Consider the following 24,040-nt stretch of genomic DNA (forward strand, 5'->3'; position numbering starts at 1 on the left):
AAGGATTTGTATTTTCTTTTGTTATTAGCATAATGCATATTTACATATTGGAATAAATTGTTTTTTTTGTGCCTGCATTCTTGGCAAAAACCAATTGGTCACACTGCTATGCAACTGCTTCACCAAATATCTAAATGCATCCACACACAATCATTCATGTGTTCACCTTTTCTTTCTTCTTTTTTTGCTCTTTGCCACTGGCTCAGGCAGTTAGTCGTGGTCAGCCTATAGAGAAGATAGCTTTGCTAAACTCCGCTATTAATTTTCTCCCCAAGGCACGACGGTCCCGGCTCTCCTCAACAGCACCTCCAACCAACTCTACCTCCACTTTTTCTCCGACATTAGCGTGTCCGCAGCTGGATTCAGGCTGGAATACAAAAGTAAGTCAAATAAATAGTTCAGGCCGCCTGCTTTAAATCATACAGGAGTACATTTGAGTGGTTGGATATCTCCTGCGGGTTTCATGACTGCCCTGCAATTTCTAGTCAAAACTTGTACTGTAATTCGTCAATTCTCCTCTTTCTTCCTCTGTCCCTGCTGTCTTTTTTTTCCTCTCCATTCTTCATCCCCTTAGCGGTGTCTTTGACCAACTGCCCAGAGCCTGTAGTTCCCATGAACGGTATCAAGGTGGGGGAGCGTCTTCAGATGAACAACGTGGTGTCTTTCCATTGTGAGCCTGGATATACTCTACAGGTAACATCCCCCTATGCTGTAGAACACAATTCACTTCTGAATGACCATAAAAACTGCAATGATGCTTTTGTACTCTTGGTCGGTGTCACTCCTGGCAGCTTTACTTGTATTCAGTTGTCTGCTCAAGCTGCAATCACATGTTACAGTACAGAAGAGAAGCTGGTATTGACTAAATGGACAGAATCACACTGTTTGTTTACAAATGATCTGTAATTTTCCAACCTTGGTAAACTGTGTGCTCTGATTATATATGTGGAAACTACTCTGGTCTTATCATTAAGAGGTACCAATTAGGGCTTATCACGTCTCCTCTCACAAAGTCACGGCTATGCAGAGCTCAGAGGTTTGCAAAAAAAAATAAAAAATGTTTATGTGGTTCATATAGTTTGACGAATGGCAACTTTTCCATTAAGTTTATCAGATACTTGCTGCCCATAATATATATTTTGTGGTGCTGGTGTGCTATAAAGTGAGACTGCCTCTCAGCCTCCAGTGTGTTCCCTGTAGTCATCTGTCCTTCAGGAGACAGATGGTGACATCTGTGGAGCACACTGGGTACAGTAGTTCACACGGATTCTATTTCGGCTCCATCGGGACTGTGTGTTCCAACCAGCTCGCTCTCTATGTTCTCACATAGAAATGCCACTCCCATATTTCATACTGGTTTAACTTTGCATTTATTTATTTATTTGTTTTTACATTGCAGTGTTTATTAGGCCAATGGCTATGATGATATCTTTTTGAGATCATGGCAAGGTTTGGGATCTGATCTCAGTTGTGTCAATCAGCTTCACTTAACATCAGCGATACTTAAGGCCTACAGCAGGAGTTGTATTTATGTGAATAAACAAAAGTTTGTTGTTATCCACTGGAGGAACTTGGGGGAGGCAGAAGGTGCCGCTAACAGGAACAGCATCTTAATCTCCCCTTTCAGTCTTTTTCTTTCCATCGAATTCGACAGCTTCAACTGCGACTTTAACTCTGAATTGTAACAAAACAACAACAGATACCAATTACAGGCTGCAACTCCAGAGCTATAAGCACACGGGGAATAGAACAATGCAGGGTTTGGTGTGTTAGCATAATGGCAAATTTTACAGTCAAGATGTTTGAGAGGAGAAGACTGCTACGTGACGAGGGCAGAAAAAAAATTGGTGCTTGTTGTCGTTTCCAAATTGAACCGATCACTATGTCTCCTCTCAAGTTTAACAAATCCGTGCCAAGGCTCTGGAAGACGTTCTACAGGATGTAGAGCAGGTTCTGCATGTCCTGAGTCCTGCTGCAAAATCGTGCGACTGAAAAGGGCCTATTTAGTTTGTTAACTCAGAAAGCATTTCCTAATTTTTATGCATCCAGGATGGATGGATGGATGGATAGATGGATAGATGGATAGATGGATAGATGGATAGATAGATGGATGGATGGATGGATGGATGGATGGATGGATAGATGGATAGATGGATAGATGGATAGATGGATAGATGGATAGATGGATAGATAGATAGATAGATAGATAGATAGATAGATAGATAGAACCTTAGGGTAATTGTTGAATTGTTAAATTATTATTGTTAAATGCATGTTAACCAGCTAACTCGTTCTTCCCTGCCTCCCTACATTGCTGCATATCTTGCCATGTTATCTCCACTATAATCAGTCACACCACTGGTAGGAGTGTGTATCATGCCAGCCACATACATGGTGCCTAGGTTAAGATGGAGCACGTCGCTGGTCGAATGACTTGATGCACTAGAAAGTTTTATAGCCATACACTTTTTTAATCACCAATTTAAATCAGTGTGCCTGGTCTAAATTCAGGTAGAGGTGTAGGTAGACTGGATGAAGAGGAAATTAAAATATTATCCCTCAAGCCTGAAAATATCCGAAGGCATTATCAGCCCTTGCAGTGACAGCGTTAATGAGCAAGATGTGAAAGAGTATACTCTCTGTTCTGAAGACTTGACACTGAAAGCAGCATGTGGTGTCAACTTATGGCTAATTGTAGTGCAGGCCAGGCTTTCTCTGACAACGACTACGGGCACATTCTCAGCCGAGAAAGGTCAGCTGAGTCAGTCTGTTATGTTCTAACATCAGACTTTTTCTCTTTTTATTTTGATCATCTTTTTTAAAAAAAAATATATTAATGGCAAATGATTTGAAACTCAGCCACAGACAGACAGAACAAATGCTGCTTATTTGGGCAGTGCAACAATGAATGCAAATTTTTTTTTTTTTCTGTAATCTTTCCCTGTCTGTTTCTCTCTCTGTATGATCATCTTAATATGCCTGTGATGCTGCCTCTCTATTGTTCTCTGTCACTTCAGATGGATTTAGTCATTTAGTCGCCACATGAGGTCATGTGGAGACAGGCAGCAGGTTCAAATAATTGGAGCAATACATGAGTGACAGTGGGGCGAACAAGTTAATTTATTGCCTGCTCTTTGTTGCACTTTTGTCTTTGTGTGTGTGTGTGTGTTTGTGTGTGTGTGTGTGCACTTCTCGCAGGGGAACTCACACATCACCTGTATGCCTGGAACTGTCAGACGATGGAATTACCCACCTCCTCTCTGCATAGGTAAAGCGCCTTTCTTTCCCTTCATCTGCTTCCATCCCTTTCCCTCTTTCCGTTTCCTTTCTATATTTTTCTTACTTTTTTTCTTTGGGGACTCTTTGCATCATAATGACTCTTCCAAACATTATATGGAGCACGACAGTGGCAAGGTCCCCCGTATCAATGGTTGTTGTGTTTGACGGTTTCGACATTGTCAGCCTTTAAATAATAGAATCGAATTAGCGCATAAGAACATACAACTGGATGAAAAAGAAACATCTGCATTTCAATTGCTGTCTCCTCAAACACACGCAAGAGACGACCTTGATTCAAAAACCACCAGATAGTCAATACGATAGGCGATTGAACCAAAAAAAAAAAATCTAAGTTTATATCCATCAGTGGGTGTTATTGTTTGAGTTTGAGAGCTTTCGCACTTTGGAAAGGCATTGAAAAGTATTTCTACTTCTAAAGAAACTGCATTTTCTGCATGAGGTTCCTTTTTCCCTTTCTTCAAGTGTTCTTGCCTGTGAGAACGCCTTGACAAACGAGTTGCACTTATTGGAACAACCTACAACTGCCTAATTAGTTCCATCTCAGACCGTGATTGGTTGAAGTCGGGGGAAGATTCATCGTGTTTACAGGCATCAGCAGTTTCCTGATTACCTCAGGCTTTTTCTGCTACTACAGGATAACATTTAACCCCTCACTTATTCCTTTTCTGAAACACAATGGTACAGCACCACAGTGTTCCATGTGTAGTTCCTCCCTCCACTGACTTATATGGGCTGTTGTCCCATTTATTTCTTCATCTTCTTCGCTATGTTTGCTTTTTTTCCTTGCAGCATCTCTGTCTTTCTTTTCCATTGAGTCAGCTATTTCTTTTACCATTACTTGCAGTACGCTTTCATCTTTTTTTTTAAATTTTGGTGTCAGGATCTCTTGTTCTTTTCATCTTTTTGGATCCCATCACCTGTATTTCTATACCTTTTGTCTAATTTTACCTCTTTTTTTAAGCTCTTTTGAGTATCAGTACTGGATTTTTTGTCAAAGAGACATTTATCCATCAGTGGCTTAACATCAAAAGAGAAGGATGAAGAGTAGCAAACCATAGAGTATGTAGCAGTCTGCTGTCATCTATCTTACATCATGTATAAATGATATAAGTAGGAAGAGGAGAGCTCAAAAGGAATCTTGAACACTACTTGAGCGTTGTTATAGCAGCAAACAACTATGTGCCAAGTGAAGTTGCAGCGGAGTGATGATGCCGTCGGAGAACAAAGTCACAATCCCTTTTCTGTGTGTCGTAATCCAAGCTGTGGTCAGGCTGTACATGCGTGTTAGTGCATGTGAGAATGACCTCCCACATTGTACTGTTCAAGCAAAAATGCAGCCAGGAGCGTTTGGATTACTTGAGGTCACAGCAACTTGTTACGGCCATCAGTTTATTTACATTTGAGACTGGACTTTTTTTGTTTGTTCTGCTGTACAAACCTTTTCTGGGTTTAAATACAACCCGAGGCGTGACTGGAGCACCTATTTGTCTTGGTCTGAGATGCTGGCGCTGTAATGCAACATACATAACACATAACTACATTATCTTGTCCTATTTTTCCCACTGTATTTTAGTTGTTTTTCAAGACTCCCACGATTGACAAAGAAATGTTTTGAACCATATTTGTATTTTTTATTTATTTATTTTTTTGTATTGTGGGAGAATCACTGTTTGCAGATGCTAATTAAATGCTTTGTCTGGCCTCTGCCAGCTCAATGTGGTGGAATCCGAGAGGAGATGGAGGGCATGATTCTCAGTCCTGGTTTCCCTGGCAACTACCCTAGCAACAGTGACTGCACCTGGAGAATCTACCTGCCAGTTGGTTACGGTAAGCAACAGGAGAGGCTCTAACAACGTGTCACACCGGTATTTCCAAACAGAAGAATTTTTAATTTTACATTTTGGAAGGCTGGATTAGGGAATGCCAACATATGTGGTTGCAGATTCATCTGGTTGAACTCATTCCGATTTGAGAACCCTAATGTCGTAGTACGCAGGGAAGAGAATGTCTTTTTTTTGTCTCAAGTTCTGTACACCCTTTTCTCAAAAACAACTGTCTTTCCTTCTTTTCCCAGGAGCTCACGTACAGTTTCTCAACTTCTCCACTGAAGCCAACCACGATTTCCTTGAGATTCGCAACGGGCCCCTCGATACGAGCGCCGTGATTGGTCGATTCAGCGGCCAGGATGTTCCCTCCTCCCTTCTCACCACCTCCCATGAGACCACAGTGTATTTCCATAGTGACCATTCGCAGAACAAACCGGGTTTCAGGTTCGAGTACCAGGGTAAGAATCCAACAATGGTAATGTTTACAAAAGCATAATTACAGGTCCTTGCAAAAGATTCTGAAGAAACAAGTAGAGGCTCATGATCAGCCTGTGGAGTGTCTTTGAGAAAAATAGACTTAAGCGGTTAATATATACTTTGAATAATAAGCATAATCACCAAGACATAATTTCGTAATTACAGAGCTGAGCCAATATTAGTATTATGACTTTCTTCTTTTCTTCTACGTTGATCAAACTCGTAATTACTTCAGTGTGGGTGGCACTTTATGGCTTCTTCAGACCATCGTAGCTGTCACCGAAACGTGGTTCAGCGGAGATTCACTGAAACTAAGCATCAGAGCTTAGATCATATAATCAGTGCTATTTGCCTGAGGTGACACAAATCATAAAAGAATGGAAGTCACGGTGACTAATTGTATCTTGTAAAAGAGGACGGATCAATCCTAATATCCAGGAGTGTTTACTTTTATTTCTGCATGTACACTCATGTACGATTAGTGTCGCTTCAGTCTGAGGTTTATTCATGCGAAGCCATAGAATTACTAAATTAGTCCAAGAAGTGACTTACAACTAATCAACACACAGAGCCAGTGAATTCTCCAGACCTATAAATCTCTGCGTATAAAACTGTTGATCACTTAAAAGATTGCTTCTCCGTGTGCCAATAAAGGCTTCGCTGCATATCTGCATGGCTGCAAGGAAGAAATTGCCCTTGTCTACAAATGCAACAGGCACACAAAGAAGTTTGTATTTTGCGATTCAACAAACGAGCCAGCAAATCGAAAGGTAGCATTGTGCATTTACATAATTATGTGTACATTAGCATATAAATTAAGCATTATATTTGCAAATAACCCCCTTTTGCAGTATTTGCATGAGTTATCTCTTACAAAGGGAAGCTGTGATCCATAGAAATCAATTCCTTTAGTTATATTTATATCCTGACTCTTTAAGGCTCAGTGCCTGCTCTGGTTTTGTATCCAAAAGGAAAGAAAGTACGAATTATTTTCCTACTCCACTTCTGATGACTGCATCATACTCCTCTGGTACAAGTCAAACCCGCCTCTGGCATTTTTTCTTTTTTTTTTTTTTTTGTTTCCTCTGAAAACTTCTGTCTAAGAAGGAGGAGTAGGAGGAGTGAGTGGGAGGTTGAACCCAAGGAACAACAGACAAACGATGAAGGGGACTTAAAAGTAGAAAATAAATATAGAGGATGCTCCACTATAAGACTGTTCTTCTTCTGGAAGCAGAAAATTTGCATAATACGGCAAATCTGCAGTGATAGTGGTGTGAATTGATTGCTACTGTAGCGTCAAACAGTCAAAAACCAATAGACCTTTAGAGAACATAACCTTTCTCATCTACTTTGATGGCATAATTACAGCAACTGTAAGAAGTTGATGCGTAGATCGAGATCCTTGGAGCAGAGGAATACAGAATTCTACAAAGTAATGTCAATTAGTGAGCAATAAAAAATGCAAAATAAGTGGTTAAAATGGCTCATCTAATTCAACACAGGTGTAGCCAGTAAGTGCTAAAAGTCAATAGTTAGTGTGTTGGACATCATCGGAGTACAATCAATGTGTCTCAAGTAATTGCAGTATAAAGCACCTGACTGGTGATAGAGGTGACCAAGACACCTATGACTCCTCTAAAGCAGCGGTCTTCAACCTTTTTTGCACCACGGACCGATTTTAGGCAAGAAATTTTTCTACGGACCGGTCATTACGCACATAACAAATAATAATTGTTTTTTTTTCTATTGAAAAGTTTCATAAATGAATAAAATTAATTTTTATTGCTTAATAAATAATAATAAATAAATACTGTCTCAGTATTAAGTCTCTCCCACTTTCCAAAGCAGCTCTCCTGAGACGTTTGTTTTTGACTGACGGCTTCGTTTAGCAGCCGGGCATAAAAACTGACAGTCAAGTCCGGGAAACGAGCACAAACGGAAGTGACGGGAAGACGAGCTAGTCAAGTTTCAAAATAAAACACCCAGCAGACTCCGCTGGAAATAAAAATAAACCAATAAAACGTTTTTATTCTATCTGTGCGGCCCAGTACCAAATGACCCACGGCCCGGTACCGGTCCGCGGCCCGGTGGTTGGGGACCGCTGCTCTAAAGTATTTAAAAGTTTCCATGGCTAAGACGAGCAAGACTGTGCATCTTGACTGGAAACTCGACTGGAGTTCACAAGAATGTATGTGGGAGACTCAATCCAGAAGGTTATTTGGTCTGATGAGACTAATATCAGACTAGATGCTACGTTTGGTGGACACCAAACACTCCTCATCATTACAAGCACACCATCCCACCATAAGGCACGGTGGTGGCAGCATCACGATGCGGGGACGCTTCTCCGCCCCGGAAGACTTGTAAAGTTAGAGGGTAAAATGAATGCGGCAAAATGTCGGGAGTCCATGGAGGACAAACTGATGTCAAACTGAGTGCGGACATGGGAGAAGATTTGTTTTTCAGCAAGACAATGACCCAAAGCATACGGCCAAAGCTGCACAGAAATGGTTCTAAAAATAGTTTAAAGACAAGGTGAATGTTCTGGTGAATGTTCTGGAGTGGTCGAGTCAGAGCCCAGGCCTCAATCCAATTTAGAATTTGCGGCTCGACCTGAAAAGTTCCGTTCGCTCAAAATCCCCTGTGTAACATGACAGCTCGAGCAGTTTTGCAAAGAAGAACGCAATAAAATTAGCAGTTTCCGGATTGAGACCTATCCTTTTTTAAATTAGTTGACATTGCTTTGTCGTAATTTGTTTTCCCTTTGTCTTGTCAAAAAAAAACAAAAAAAACAAGTTATATCGACCTTAATTGAATAGTGAAAAGCAATTAAATTGAAAAACTTCCAAATGGGGATGAATACTTTATACATTAACTGTATAATGGGGCATGGATATGTTCTGTTGTTGGCAATGAGGGCTCAACTGTGAGATTTTATAGACCATCACCTTGACTTTTTTTTATAATTTCAGTGTGAACAGTGCTCGATGACTGCTGAAAACATTGCTAAATCAAAGTATCAGTGAATTAGCAGTAATTTAATTATGTGAATGTTCTTCTTTCACCCTCAGCATACGAGTTACAAGAGTGCCCAGATCCAGAGCCTTTCCGCTACGGAGTGGTGGTGGGTGCTGGCTTCAATGTGGGTCAGTCTATTTCTTTCGAGTGCTTGCCCGGGTATCAGCTGATGGGGCATTCCATCCTCACCTGTGAGCACGGCACCACGCGCAACTGGGATCACCCTTTCCCTCGCTGCGAAGGTAAGTGAATTTAAAGTAGCTATATATCTTCACATAAAATAGTTTCAAACAAGAGGCCAACCGAGGTACCGCATTAATGCAGAACTAAACTAATAACATGATATCGTCCTGTTAAGAACGTATTGAGCTGTGACATCATTAGTGCAATATGTGGCCATGGAGATAATGATTATCTATTATGAATAATATAATTAAACTGAATTATTATCCCCTTTTAATGAAGCAAAGTAGTCTTCAATGAAAATCAATACTGCGCTAAAGAGGAGTAGAGACAAATAAGTGATGAATAAAAGAGGGGCTAAATTGAATAGAAAAGTAATGGATGCTCTTTCTTTTGCCTCGTCCTTGACCCACATTCTCACGCTCCGGCTGCCAATTATTCAATAAGGCAGGCAAAATTACAGAGGGAGGTGATGACCATGACACTGGAACTTTGAATGGGTGAGCGGGGGAGATAAATGGGAGTGAGAGAAAGAGCGGCGGCGTGAAAAGGCAGAGGAAACAGAGGATGGAGTTTATTCTCTCGCAGCTGTTTTTCTTGTATATGGGCCTCCTTTCAATATTCACAAAGCTAGAACATTGTTTGCAGAGATATATGCGAACATGCGTGTGTGCATTCAGTTGTCATGTGTTTGTGTGCAGTCATATGTATTTGACATCTGCAAAAAAAAAAAAAGGAGAAGGCCGTTGATGCTCCTGATTGTTAGTTGAAGTGGTGTAACTGTGATGACCTGTTGTGAGGAAGTAATGATAAAGAGGTCGGATATATCTTAATTGGCTAAATGTACCTGAGTCCAATTAAACCAATGCCCACCTGACTTATTACAACATTAGATTTAAACTTACTGCAAATGTCTTACATTGCTACTTTTGTCAACCAAGTGAATGTATCGGTCTTGGTAGAGCACCTCCTCTAATACACAGCAATCATCATGTGCCAGCACAACTATACTCAACCCAAGAGCTGTACAACCTGCTCCTCAGTGTGTCTGTCACTCCAATATTTGCATAGATTTCCTCTGAGGGGGACGGTAGACACAAGTACATTGATTTTTGTTACCTTGTCTGCCCTAAACTACTTGTCCTGGCATCGCTATCACAATGTGTCGTCTCTCTGGACTTTACCTTTGTTGTTGTATCTCCTCCTCCCTCCTGCCTCATCATCCCGTTTTCATTTGCTATATTTTTATTTAACTGCACAAAAGCATGTTTTCTGTGAAAGCACTATATGCAAGTGGATCGCTGGCAAATAAATTCCAATTTCTCTGTGAAAAAGACTGCAAAGTGGGTTAAAATGAGGACTTAAATTACCATCTGCCTTCTGCACCCAGAGAAAAATCGAGCATATTCCAGCGTTTACACACAGTTTTATGCAGCTGGAGTGATTTTGGACTTTTGAGACCAATATTTAGGCACAGCTTTGTTTACAAGATATTTGGTGCATCTTAATTAGAAATAATGTCAAAATACAAAGGTCAGGTTTTTACATTTATCTATTACCCAGAGGTGTCATTTTTGCTGATGGTCTTTTTTTTTCTTTTTTAAAATATTATTATCAAGTTTTAAGAATCCCAAGAGTGCTTCATGTTCTCTCTCAAACTTCACTAGCTGTCTCTCTATTAAAACCTTCTCAAGGTACCAAGTGAGACTTGGAATAGAACATTCGGTTACAAGGGTAGCCTAAGTTCTGAGTGAGGTATCTCACTGCTCTGCTTGCTTGGGAAGTGCCTGGTGTGGAGCCACAGTCAGTAGTGATGGGAGTACGGGTCACCCTATACCCATCAGATGATTGGTCTGTCTCTTTACAGGTGTGGTGGTCATGGAGCTCCCATGATTGGTCAGACTTGAGGGTGCTTCTCATGCGAGGTGTGTCAGAAAAGTTTCAGGACTGGTGTCACAAAAGATAGACTTCAATCCCAAACTACAAACTAGGAGTTTTCCCCTTCAGACCATCAACCAGCACGTCTTCAAAAAGATCCTGCGGCGTTTGCTTGAGAAGAAGCGAGAGTTGTGGCAGGACAAGTCGTGGCTGCTTCACCGTGACAATGCACCTGCTCACAATGCCCTGAGCATCTGACAGTTCCTGGCTGAGAAGAACATCGCCGTGCTGGAGCAAACTCCCTACTCACCCCAACTGGCTGCGTGGGATTTTGTTCCCTCTTCCCCAAGCTCAAGGGGGTCATCAAGGGGACCTGTTTTGAAGACATGGACGCCATTGAGATGGCTGTGACGATGGAGCTGCAGAGGATCCCAGAAGAATCCTTCCAGGAGTGCATGGCGGCATAGCAGAGAAGGCTGGGAAAGTGTGTTAGACTCCAAGGAGATTACTTTGAAGGAGATAACTTGAAGTTTGTAGTTTAGATTTGAAATATATCTTTTGTGACACCTGTCCTCGAACTTTTCTGACACACCTCGTAGTTAGATACCTCACTCAGTTTTCAAAAAACAAACAGACATTTTCTGTTTCTTCCCAACCCTTGAACCAAACACATACTCTTTTACACATAAGACTTAAGTAGCTTGCCAGTCGATGCGTCAGCCAGAGGTGCAACTCCATAGAGTGTCCAGGGTTTAATCAATGGGTCTGATCGATAGCTCATTTAACAGGTGAGGCAGCAGCAGCAGCGGCAGCAGAGGGGCCACTCAACCACAGGGCTAAAGCTGTACAACATGAGCACACACATAACCCATGAGAGAAACAGAGGGCTAACACATGCAATCTCTGCTTTGGGAATGATCTTATACCCACAGGTATCCAAGGGTGTGCCGTTAAGCTGAATACTCTGTGTGGGTTGCTTGAGATGCCTGCACTGCTGTGATTACAACTCTTTCCTGATTTTTTCCTCTGCATCCCTGCAGTGAATATGGGGTTTCTCTAGGGGCACCAGCGGATATGTTAAGCTTCTGAAATCATTAAGTTAGTTAGAGCCTCTCGAGTTCCCGAGGAATATTTGAACTATAGTTTTAATTTCGACGCATGTTGTTTGGAGACTAGGTGCAGGGATGTGGTTGAATGTGTGTTTTGCTGTTTGTGTGATTGTAGCAGGCATGTGTGGACTCAAGGGCTTCTAATATGGTCCAGCTCTGACATGGACATGCTGTCGTAACCTTTACTGTCACTCAGAGTTTACACAGTCATGCATATCCACTCCTTATACACATGCTGTACATATACACACACACACCTCAAAAGCCCAGTCCACACTAACCCCACGCCTCATCTCCACACTTGCTCTCTTTAGCCCCATTGGGAAAGGGTTGAGGCCTTATCTTAGCAAAACACTCCATCCAAGTCCCCACTTACTAACAGGCTTTACTGGCTAATCTTTAGCTTAGACAAGCGCCTGGGCAATAGACGAAGAGTGAAGGAGCGGGGGAAAGAGACACCGAGAAGGGAAGCAGAAAGAAGAGGGGGATGAAAAATCTCCTTTTCCCACTGATTGCAGCCGAACTATTCATCTGTCCTGTTTTATTCCCGGCCCACTGATATATATACCCTACCTCTCTTTCTCCCCTCCTCCTCCATCTCTCAGTGCCTTGTGGTGGGAACATCACATCAGACAATGGGACCATCTTCTCCCCGGGTTACCCAGAGGAGTACCCGAGCTCAGCTGACTGCTCCTGGCTGATTACCGTGGCTCCCGGCTTTGGCATCAAAATCAACTTCACCCTGCTTCAGGTTCACGGGCCGCATGATTTCATCACTGTCTGGTAAGAAAATGACTCCAGATGTGTAGAAATGACTTTTCCAGAATGCTGTTTCCTAAAAAGTCAGATAATCTTGATATTACATTTGAAACAGTTTTGGAAACAATGTTGGATTTATGTCTAATTCAATTTTTTTCCATGTTTATTCATTTATTTGCAGTTGTATTTTCACATTATTATCACCTCCACATTGCCTCTTCTTTCAGCTACTTGTCACCACCTCCTACTTCTCAAACTGTTACACCTCCTGGTTTTTCCCCATCCGCCTCTGCTTGACAAAACTGATTTATCTGTTCTTCACTTTCCTGCTTCTCCTCTCTTTTCATTTACAGCCCTTTTTTTTTTCTTTCTGTGATGCTGCAGCTTATTTTCTAACTAACAAGTCCGGTATATCCTCCGACCACATGTATCTCTCATTATTGTCATTCATTACATTGGCAAGAAAAACTTCAGACTAACGCCTGCGTTACTGCAGTCTCCTTTTCTTATGTCATCGTTGTTTCTTCCACCCCTCACTCTGTTTTGTTTTTCTTTTACACTAATTTTCCTCAAACTCACATGCATGTTTTTCAAAATTATCCGTGTGTATTCATTATATCAATGCAAAGGATTGTAATACTGTGAGATATAGATTTTTTTAGGAGTACAAACATGTAAGGACATTTTTGCAGATTTTTTTCTAAACAGGAATCGTAAAGTGAAGCAACAGCGGGAACCTGTGATAATCACAAATACTTTATGGGTTTAGTCCTTTTATATGCAATCTTAATTGTAGGAAATGAAAAGTAAATTGTCATTAGTCGTACATCATATATCTTAATTACCTAACACTAACGTGAAATGAATGCAATCTTTCATGGAAGAGTAATCAGGGAAGAAGGTTGCATATAGACTGCCACCCTCCTCCTCTGTGAATATGTGTGAGAGAAGAACGAGAGAGTCAGACTGTAGCGTTTATGGCTGGTGGAAAAAGTGTATGGGCTTTGTGTGTGTGTGGTAATATTTGTGTCATAGCGTTTATGCGGCTGGTGTACGCCTTGATGCCTGACTGAGTATCGAGGGGTAAAGCTCCCTTTCATCACCTCCATAATGCATGGTTGGACCTGCCATATGTACCACCAAAGACAGGATTTTGCATGCATGATGGTTGCCAGTCCCAGTTGATCCCCTCTCCCTGAGACAGCATCCAAAGGTCCCAGCTCTCAGTGAGACCGGAGATCTGACTGCCAGCCAATCTGGCAACTTACGGACCACATGAAAAGTCCACATGGTGTGGGGTGACTTCTGTGCTTTATGGTTTGGATTGCTTATAGAAATCCTGTGTGAAAATGTTTCAGCTATGAACAGTGTCGGTCAATATGGCGAAAGCGAGCCAAAATGTCCGCTTTCTATCGTATTGTTTCTCCTCTGTAAATGGCCCCCCTTGTGTTGATCTCTCCCAACAAGTTCTTGCAAAGCCAAGATGGGGGCTATCATGTTCCCCAGTTTCCAGTTACCACCGCTGTGTATCTATCCACTGAACTACTGAGCCAAGGAAATGGGCCCCGTAATGGCAGCTTGGCTAGAGTGCTGTCAGGCAGCAGTCCCTAGCCAGCCGTTTCCAGAGCTGCTTGTAATCTCCCATGCCCAGTCTGACAGCCAAAGACAGATGGTTTTTAAGCTGAATGGTTGTGGCAGGAATCTGGGAGCTAGCTTAATCAGCCATGCCCACACCGGGGGACTGCCAAGGCTGGGCCACAGCTTCCAGGGACACTCCCATTGGATGGCTGTTAGCAGGAATAGTGCAATCCAGACCTGTCATTCCACGCTTATCTGTAATTTCTACCTTATTTTAACATAATCACCTAGAGCAGGCCAGAGTAATTGCTTTGGGTTTGATGAAGTGAGAGCAGCTTGATTATAGTCTGCTGCTGGAAGCTGCTTGACAATAATGTGGCATGTGGCGTACTTTGGTTTGCGTCACAGAACCTCAAGGTGCTTCATGGCTAGAGAACAAATGAGCTCTTGAGCAGAGCCTGCTGTCCCCAGTGTATTGTTGTTTATGGAGTTGCAATTGACCTGTGACATTTCCCCTCCTTTAGGGATGGTCCACAGGAGACAGCAAGGAAACTGGGTGTTTTCACTGATGGAGAGCCCAACGACCCGCCAAGTAGCACATCCAATCAGGTGCTGATACGGTTCCGTAGTAACACAGAAAAGGGTGGACTGTTCCGTATCAGTTATCAAGGTACATAAATTATCTTACTTGATCTTTAGTTCTGCCAAGTATTTCACATTGAATCTGTGTTTGACTTCTTTTATGTTGCTCTAAATGAAGCTTACAGACTGCAGTACTGCCTCCCTCCTCCCATCATCCCTAATGCAGAGATCCTCATGGCAAGCAAGGAATTTAAAATCGGTAGGTGTTAATGCTGTCACAAAAAGACACGTGCATGTAGGAACACCATCACTGCTCTCTGGGTACTGCTGCTATTTTTTATTTTTTTTTGTTAGATGTTGGCCCCATCATGACTTGTGGAAGAGCAGCATTTTGAAAAGTTAATCCCACTGTCAGTTTACCTTCTGGCTTTGACAGTTTACACTGCTCCAGGTTCACTGGCTGCACATGCCACAAGTCAGTGGAACCGAATGCAGACTCACTACAAACATCGCCCAAGCGGTTTTGAGGCACTAGTATAAATTAATGATTATGACAAAATAATCCGAAAGCCTGTGGAATTTGGGGCAGGTGCTCTCATTCCCTGTCGAAGACAATGAAGATTAATTCTCCTAATCTTTTTATTTGCATACCTCCTTGACTTGTTATTATTCACAGACACAAAGGTAGCGACACAGACATAGTGTTTAATCTCTAGGATCCCCAGTGGGGATTTATTATGGTACTTTTTTTTCCCACTGTTAACTTTTTCTTTCACCGAGTCACACAAAGGACTGTAATTACTTGCTTTTGTGTCATATTAGTGTCTTGCAAAGGAGCACTGATTGGTATTCTAAAGAAGAAAAAAAAAAGGCTTGTATCAGTCATAATAATTGCTGTCACCATCTCTGATCTGTCACTGACTGGAGCTCTCCCTCGTCCATCTCTGTGTTCAGGTGACATAGTGCGATACCGATGTCTGCCAGGCTACCAGTTAAGCGGAAACAGCATCCTGACCTGTCGGTTAGGTACACACTTGGAATTTGAAGGACCTCCACCCTCATGCGATGGTAAGTGAGTGCATACAGCTAAACAATGGTACTCCATGTCTGTGTGTCCTAACATTAATGGTACTTGTATCTGAATCTGATTTGAAGATCGCTTTTGTGAACTCTTTCCGGTTTAGCTGCATATATTACATCTTTGTCCAGCATCTTCTTTTCTTACTGCCTCCCAGAAAGCCAGTGGATTATACAAATACTATACAAGAGTTTTCCAAATCTATATCGCCTGTTGATTTGTTGATCAGGGTAAATCCTCAGTGATGAATCGCTGTATGTCAAGTGAATGCTTGTGGCTCTGGCCTACTTTTGGTGCTGCATTAGGTCGTATTGTATAGTTCATGTACTGATGAAATATGATGACTGACTGCCGAACAACCGTCTCTTTATATGTGACATTCAAAAAATGACAGCTTGACGACAAACAGTAATCAAGTGTACATCATTGAAAAGATGAGTTTGTATGCCGTCGTTCATTTAAGTGGCTTTTAGAAATGGTCAGCAATTTTAGCTCCGTTGCCATTCAGTTTAAATGCAGCTTATAAAGGTTAGAATTAAACTTCATAACTCTTCCTTTCATATATGTTCCTCTGACATTAACAGAAAAGAACTTGTATGGTAGGAACAGTTATGATACTTTCAGCATCATGTTGACATTCAGAGAAACAGTGTCTTTGCATTTGGTGGATCTCAAGCTACTTGGACTGGTTTTATCCTTGTCTTGACAAATGCTGTCAAAATTGGCCAAAAAGTTAAATAACTAGTTAATTTATAGCTTTCAAAAAACACATAGGTTTAGAAGTTTTAAAGATGTCCCACCTATGTGTCCTCGAACTGCTTTAAAGTGCACCAATACAGACACAGCGGGGAAGCTGTAAAATGTGAACGATGTAAAGAACTGTTTATATGCACAATAGCTTTGTAAATACAATAGCCTCTTCTTTTCTAGAGTGCACATTACAGCACACCGCACATTGTTTGCTCAGCGTCTCTTGAGATGCATCAACGCAATTGAAGAGGATTTGAAAAAAAATGTTTCACAGATATAATGCCGCACAGGTGAACTCTGCCTTTGTCTGCCAAGAGGGGGACCTGTGAGTTTATTTTCAGCAGGGTTATAGATAGCCTTTATCACTGTGCTCAAACCATAGACTTATACACCCGTTGAAGTTCTGCCTTATTTCTGGCTCCCGTGGGTACTTTTTTCTGCCCGTAGTCATTGAGCAACACCACATATCAGTTTGGTACCACTTTCCATCTCTGTGGCTGATACTGGGCTCCCATGAGGCAGAGGGTGGCTGCTGGGGCACTCTCTTCATGCTGTGATAGCGTCGTCCCAGAGGATTCCACGAGTGCAGCGCTCCCCACACACGGCATACTGTTGTGTGCAACACTTTTCCTCTGGGCAAAAGACTGGGTGCATACAAGGGTCTTTCTCTTTCTTTCTTTCTTCTTTTTTTTTTACCTTGCAATATCATAAAAGTGTATATCTTTCATTTTCTTGCTTTGTTTTTTTAAAAAAAAGTGTTTTGCGTGTCTCTTAGTGTTGGTGGACGAGGGAGGGGAGGCGAAGTTTGATAAATGCAGCTAATTTGGAGTGCTAAATTGGAAAAATATGCAAATGCTCCCAGCATGAGGTGAAAAAGGAGAGAGATAAAAAAAGAATTAGGAGAGAGAAAGAGGGCAATGAAAGGGGGAAGAGGAGCTATGTATAGGCCGGGAATGAAGACACGGAACAAAGTAGCTAACTCACCTCGCGAGAGGAGGAGACGGAAAGAGTCAAAAATGTGAAGGAAATCAATGTGGTTGTATTTTTTTACTGCCTCTTGTTTGCTCACCTTATACCCTAGCCACAGACATTTGCACCTGCACATGTGCACATTAAAGCATATTGTAACTAAAGCTGGGTAGGCTGTATTTATGGCTCTGCGTACAGGGTTTAGAAAGTCAGAGAGATGGAAGACTTTAGCCAATTACAGGTCCTTTCACCCAGATGAGCTAAGATCGTATCAAGAGCAAGTCTGTGGTAAGAGTAGGATGTGGTGACACAGTGGGTTAGATGTAGGGCTTCGACTCAGGGGAGTGAGGTTTCAATGTAAATGTTGAATTTTAGTTTATTAGTTTATTTGTTGCCTGTTTGAAATGGATGCAGTCGTCCTCAAATGTATTCATACCCTTGCGTTAAAGAAAAGGCAAAACTCACAGTAGTCACTCAAATAACTAGAAACTGGGAAAAAAATGGAGTAATAAATGAAAATTTGCTAAATTATAATTTCGTGAAATAAGACATTGCTTTTGAATTGTGGTTAGAAAGAATAATTAAAAAAAAAAAACGTCCCTGACACATTAGAGCACTTTGCTGATGAGCAGTGAGATCTAAACACCTGTCAACAGGTGCAGAAGTCTGATTAAGAGTTACAGAAAACACTTAATTGCAGTGATTGGCTCAAAGGGTTGTTCAACTAAATATTAGTTTGCGGGTCCCATCATGCTTGTTTACTTGTTTTTTTGTTTGTTTGTTTTTTATATTTCTGTTGAACCACAATTCAAAAGCAATGTCATGATTTTCATTGAATTTTTATTTATTATTACTTTTTTCAGTTTCACCTTATTTCCTGTTTTTTCTCCTTTAATGGGAGGCTATGAATACAATTGAGGACAACTGTAGATGTACTTGTGCTCATCTGTTTGTATTTTATTCTGCCATGCTTGGATTTCCTCTTTTTTTTTTTTTCTTCCCAACACCACTAACTTTGCTGAACTTGGTGAAATTCTATAATAGCTGAGTGGTTTTTTTTGCATTTTTTACAGCTGTAAAATTGCCCCTTTGGTCTTTGGTAACCCCAATAGTTTGTTCCCCTTATGCTGAGTGATACACTGTTGACAAACTGTTCAAGCGTACGTCTCCTTCCTGCCTCTTCCTCCTTCCCTCCTGGCTCTTTGCCTGCATTGACACAGACCAGGGTGATGGAGAGGCCAGAGATTACAAACGCCACGAGAGAAGAAGGGAAGAAGAGGGAGTTGAAAGCACAGTGAAAAGTTAAAAGAACAAACTGATCCTAGGAAGAGAAGAAGATTGGATGGGGGGGAGAGAGAGAGAGAAGGGTCAAAGATAAACTGATAGAAGGAGAGCAGTTTGAGATAACTCTGAATAAGCAGGATTCTTGAAGGAGAGAAAAAAAAAAAAGCCAATATCGGGCTGGAAAAAAGATGGAGGAGAAACTGCTAAATGAGCAGAAGGGTAGCAAGTGAGTGAGAGTGGAGTTTTAAAAGCGAGGCGAGAGAGCGAGACAGGGAGAGACTTAGTTGGAGGGCAGCGAAGAGACGAAGTGCACAGCTCATTGAAATGCAGGGGACATGCCGGCTGCAGCTGCACCTATCAAATCACCACTTCTAGCTCTGACAAGCACCAACCCTCCCCTGCACATCCAGCGGCCCCCCCCAACCCCCTCCATACACAAACACACACCGCACACTCCCTCTCGTACTGTATACACACCGGTCTAGCTTGTGTCTGGGTCACACAGCAGTGGGATGTTGTCATTCCGTGATAGTCTTCCAAAGAGCAGCACTGGAACCAAAGCCGGTTCTGCAGTGTTGCTCGCCCCTCAGCGCCAGTATCCTCTCTCTCATTCTCTGCATTCCCCTCCTCCCTCGCTCGCCACTTCTCTCCCCTGACTCAATAGCATCAGACTTCTGTTCTTACATAACACATGTACCCTTTGTTCCCCCCCCATTCTCACTTTTTTTTTTTGTCATTGTCTGAGGCTCACACACTTTACCACACAGATGTCTATCAACACACAGATCCGTCTTTCTCTGTTTCTGTCTTACTGATGCACAGGTAGAGAAACAACCATCCGCATGTAAACACAGACAGATTGTTGCCGGTCATGCTATCGGTTTCAGCCTCTCCTCTATTTCCTGCCATCAGAGCAACCAGTTGGTTTGTTCAGTATTTGATTTGCCTTCTGCTTGATTATACTGGGTTGTATTGGGCCCACAGCCCTTAACTACATTTGCTGTCTGCTGAGACCACAGGGAGTTTGAGCATCACACACACTCTCACACACACACACACACACAAAGCTGCAGCATCAGTACAAAGTGTTGCTTGAATTCATTAATGAAAACACAATGAGCTCTGATGATCCAAAATCCCTGTGTTTATCCCCCAGACAGATTTCTGGTTAAAACCTGCATAATCACCCATCACATTAGTTTCCCAGCTAGTTACAGTAGCTTTACCTCGTCCCAGTTGCCTCTCTGCCTCCCTCGCCTCTATATCTGTCTCTCTTTTTAGATTATGCCTTTTTTTTTTTCTGCCCCTGCCCCTCTTCTTTTTGTCTCGCTGAATGGATTACTGCTGCCCCCTTTTTTTCACATCTTCATTGTCATCCCTGTCTTCTAAGAGTTGTTAGGTCCTGATCTACGCTAATGCTTATGTTGTGGCCCATCCCCTTCAATCAGCTCGTTATCGCTCCTCAGCTTATGCTAATTAAATACCAACATGAGTAAAAGGCATCTCAAAAGCACTGCAGCACTACGGGCTTGATATGTTGCGGATTTATGCGCGTGCGTACGTCTATATTTGCACACTGGCATGTGTGTATGCGTGCAGACGCGTGTGCATCTGCACTCGTCTGCACAAAAGCCTCCCACTGCATATTTCATGGGGAAGCTGTTGCATACCATGAACAATTTATGCACAAACGGAAGGGATGTATCGCAGATTGCCATTCCTCCTGCCGGTTTATTCCATTTCTTGTCTCATTAAAACGAGATTTCATTTTGAGCCCTATCGGCGTTGATCTCACCTTGCGTGTCGAGGCTGCCTCTCTCCAGCTGTCAGATTTGTCCCCTCGTACCCTTTTTGTTTACAGCCGGAGTGATGCTTCATTTCAAAGTGGATTAGTTTAATAAGTAGCGGCCTATAGATAAGAGGCCCTGCACATCTCTTTCCATCAGCTCCAAGACAAGCCGAAGGCAGTTTTGAAGACACGTTGGAGCTTTCTGAAAGGTCACTGACAACACACATCACATCCTCAGAGAATTGATTGTTTAATGAACTTCACTCTTAGATTTTATATTCTACTTGCAGGTGCAATCAGTTTCACTGCTACTGATGGATTGAAACCTTTTGACTCACATCCACTGCGGTGCTGGAGGTTGTAAATGATTTTACAGACTTGATGAATGTCTTTTTAGAATTTAGGACCAGAGTAGATTACTGTCACTTCCAAATTAGAAGCCAGAATTACTTTGTAGGTTTTTAATTTCAACGTTATGATGACTTAATCTGAATGCAGTAAGTACGTTACGAGTTAGGTACTTCTGTAATTATGCACCCACTGTCTTATTCAGATGAAACTGCTGTTTTCTACCTTGTGGTAAACAACATTTGCATACATTCACATGTTTCGCCTCGCTTGTGGCAACACTTATTTCTAACTAATGCTACACATGGTGAAAAGTTGTGGGAAAAGTATTAGGCAAAAACATTTTCAAGTCATTTTTACATGCTTTACTGTGAGTGACAGTTTACCTGGCATTATCTGAGCTTTCCTGAGGCAATAAAGCCCACCTAGTTGACATGCCAAGCATGGTAAAACAAATGCGAATAATTATTTGCAGATGCTGTTTAACCCAGGCTGTCTGCCATATTTATTTATTTTTCCTCTCTCACGGATTTAATAATCTCTTCCCCTATGAACACACAGAGGGGAGGATGAACGAGCCAAAGCATACACAATTGTGCAACGATACAAACACATGAGCTCATCCTCGTACACAAAACAAGTGTATGCTCGCATACATTGCCCCAGAAAGGAGGCGCTGGCTGATTTAGAGCATTCAATAATTCTCCACTGTAATGGCGGACGTGCAAGTGCCAAATGCTGTCTTACCTTCAGGCAGAACGGACTCGGCTATTTAAATGGCGGCACACAGCAGGGGTATTTACACCTCGAGCTAAATGTTCTGCCACACTTGTTTGACAACCAAATACACACAAAAGGTTGTCGTAGCAAGTGAAGAGCACCCGCACTTCAAAATGTTTTTCAATCACATTTAAGCCCTTTTACTTGATTCCTTCCAATATAGTAAGTAAAGCATTTTGTTAATCACAAAAGATCTGAACAAGCTGTTTGGTTGTGTTCCAGCAGAACTGGCTCTCGTGTTAACAAAGTTAAGTACTGTTATGTTTGTCAAAAATACGCCCTTCAGATTCTTTGCAATATAATAGCACTAATGTTCTGTAGAAAGCTTCCGAAGCCGTAATATACAGTAGAAAACATTTAATTTCCTAAGAGATCATTTACAGAAATCGTTTCGCTACAAAAGCAATCACAAGGAAAAGCAAATGTATATTTTCTATGCTGTGAAAAGTTTCACAACGTCTTCAGCACTCAGGCAGGCGAAACAAAAAAAAAAGCTGTCGCGGTTACATTGTGTTGTCGTTACAGCATGTTGCATCCTTTCATGTTGTAGCTTGTTTCGGGTGGCTCTGCTGTGTATGCAGACAGCTCAGGCAGATTAAGACGTTGGCTTCACAGCATTGCAGCAAAAACACAACAGACAGGAGTCCAGTGTATCGTCTGATAATACAGGCTGAAACCACTCGAAAATGTCAAAGGATATCACGGACATGTCCCGCAAGAATCCCAATGACAGGGGAACGAGATGAGCGGAGGGATGTGGTCTGCTCAGACGTGCCACAGCAACAGGGCTTCAAGGCAGACGTTAGTCGCCAAGTTCGCATCACGTCTGTCACGCGCTGACAATGGGCAAAAAGGAGGGAAACATGCTCATGACAAGTCGTGATATTATATAATGCGCACGACATTTCTTGGACTGACGTGGCGTGGACAGCTTTGTTTTCCCGTGACAGCATCAGGACCAGAATGACAATTAGGTTAGCTGTGCTTTTAGTCACATTGAGATCCCCTCCAGCAACAATGTGGATCTAACTAATCCGATTTGTGCTTTCAGGTAAACTAATTTCATTAAAAACAATTAACAACCAGCGTACGTGATCTGCAGTTATGAAACAATGCATGAATATTTTGTATTTCTGTGCTTTAAAATAATTGTTTTTCTTCTCTCGCTGTCGTCCGTCTCTTTCTCTCAACAGTGACTTGTCCCATGAATGAGATACTGACGGCATCTACAGGTGTCATCATGAGCCAGTCTCCAGGCAGCGGTTTCCCCCATTTTGAGTCCTGCTCCTGGGTAGTCAAAGTAGAACCCGGCTACAACATCACCTTCACTATCGAACACTTCCAGACCAGCCGTCAGTTTGATGAGCTTGAAATCTTTGACGGTAAGCATCTGCTAAGAAAGCGAACCTGCTATTTAGCTGAGCAGAGTTATCATTATCAGTTTGATTCTTTTAAACCATTATTACTGTTTGTATCTGTAGGGAGAGAAAAAAAAAAAAAAAGCTGGTTTCGGTGCCACTCGCTGTATTATTCCACGGTCACCTCCTTCTACATGCTGCTGGCCAAAAACTCCATTTCACAAATACCCACCACAAGTTAAAGACTGAAATGAGCCAGACAGCTAAATTCACTGTCCTTAGTGAAGCTCTTTGCCTCTACTAACAGAAAATCACACACACAGGCTCCCTTTCATGGTGACAGAACATCTACATCTGCCTTGTACATTTGCATGTGATTAGAGGCACAGTCAGCAACTCTGCCAGGCTGCTCTGAGAAAATGGTGGTCGTATACACTCGTGATGCTGATTAGTGCTTTTTATCTTCTGCCGAGTGGAGGGGAACAGACATTTGCTAACCTTGGAGCTGCCAAGCCAATTATGGACGAAAATCTTTTCTTTTTTTTTTTTTTTAACCCCACAATCAAGAACTGAGCTTGTTTTCCCCCTTTTTAGTAGCACAATTCATATCAAAATTTTAGATTAAAAAAAAAAAGATCTTTGAAAATTTCAAAAATGTAACACTGTATCAGTGAATGGGGTGTCACAGTTATCGGTGCATTTGGTAGAAATGTTGCCAACAGAGTTGTCAATGAATTCAGTGCAAGAAGATGTAAGCTAGTTTGGTTTGACATAAAAGCATCAGTTTGATTGGATTAGATCAGATTAGAAAGTCTTTATTGTCCCAATTTAGGCAATTGGATTTGCAACAGCAGTCGACAGCGAAATTCATACCATAAAAGAGTGTCTCTGTGGTCGCTTTGCACCTGTTTGTGGTCATTTTGCGTCTCTTTGTGGTCATTTTGTGTCTGTTTGTGGTCATTTTGTGTCTGTTT

The 24,040-nt window shown here is 41.9% G+C and overlaps 1 protein-coding gene across 1 annotated transcript in view; it reads left to right on the forward strand.

The window, feature by feature from the left end:
• Positions 1-24,040, forward strand: part of csmd2 (CUB and Sushi multiple domains 2) — a gene marked incomplete at its 5' end in the record, with an annotated part of 113,610 nt that overhangs the window by 58,387 nt on the left and 31,183 nt on the right. Inside the window, 11 exons of the mRNA XM_008291065.1 lie at positions 276-380; positions 575-693; positions 3,199-3,268; positions 5,011-5,127; positions 5,375-5,584; positions 8,675-8,863; positions 12,397-12,574; positions 14,653-14,798; positions 14,889-14,969; positions 15,665-15,778; positions 22,902-23,090. Coding sequence (XP_008289287.1) covers positions 276-380; positions 575-693; positions 3,199-3,268; positions 5,011-5,127; positions 5,375-5,584; positions 8,675-8,863; positions 12,397-12,574; positions 14,653-14,798; positions 14,889-14,969; positions 15,665-15,778; positions 22,902-23,090 — 1,518 coding nt within the window. The remainder of the gene's footprint in view (positions 1-275; positions 381-574; positions 694-3,198; positions 3,269-5,010; positions 5,128-5,374; positions 5,585-8,674; positions 8,864-12,396; positions 12,575-14,652; positions 14,799-14,888; positions 14,970-15,664; positions 15,779-22,901; positions 23,091-24,040) is intronic.

The sequence above is a fragment of the Stegastes partitus genome, unplaced genomic scaffold, assembly GCF_000690725.1.
Source record: "Stegastes partitus isolate 25-593 unplaced genomic scaffold, Stegastes_partitus-1.0.2 Scaffold712, whole genome shotgun sequence".
In the NCBI taxonomy this organism is placed as follows: Eukaryota; Metazoa; Chordata; class Actinopteri; family Pomacentridae; genus Stegastes; species Stegastes partitus.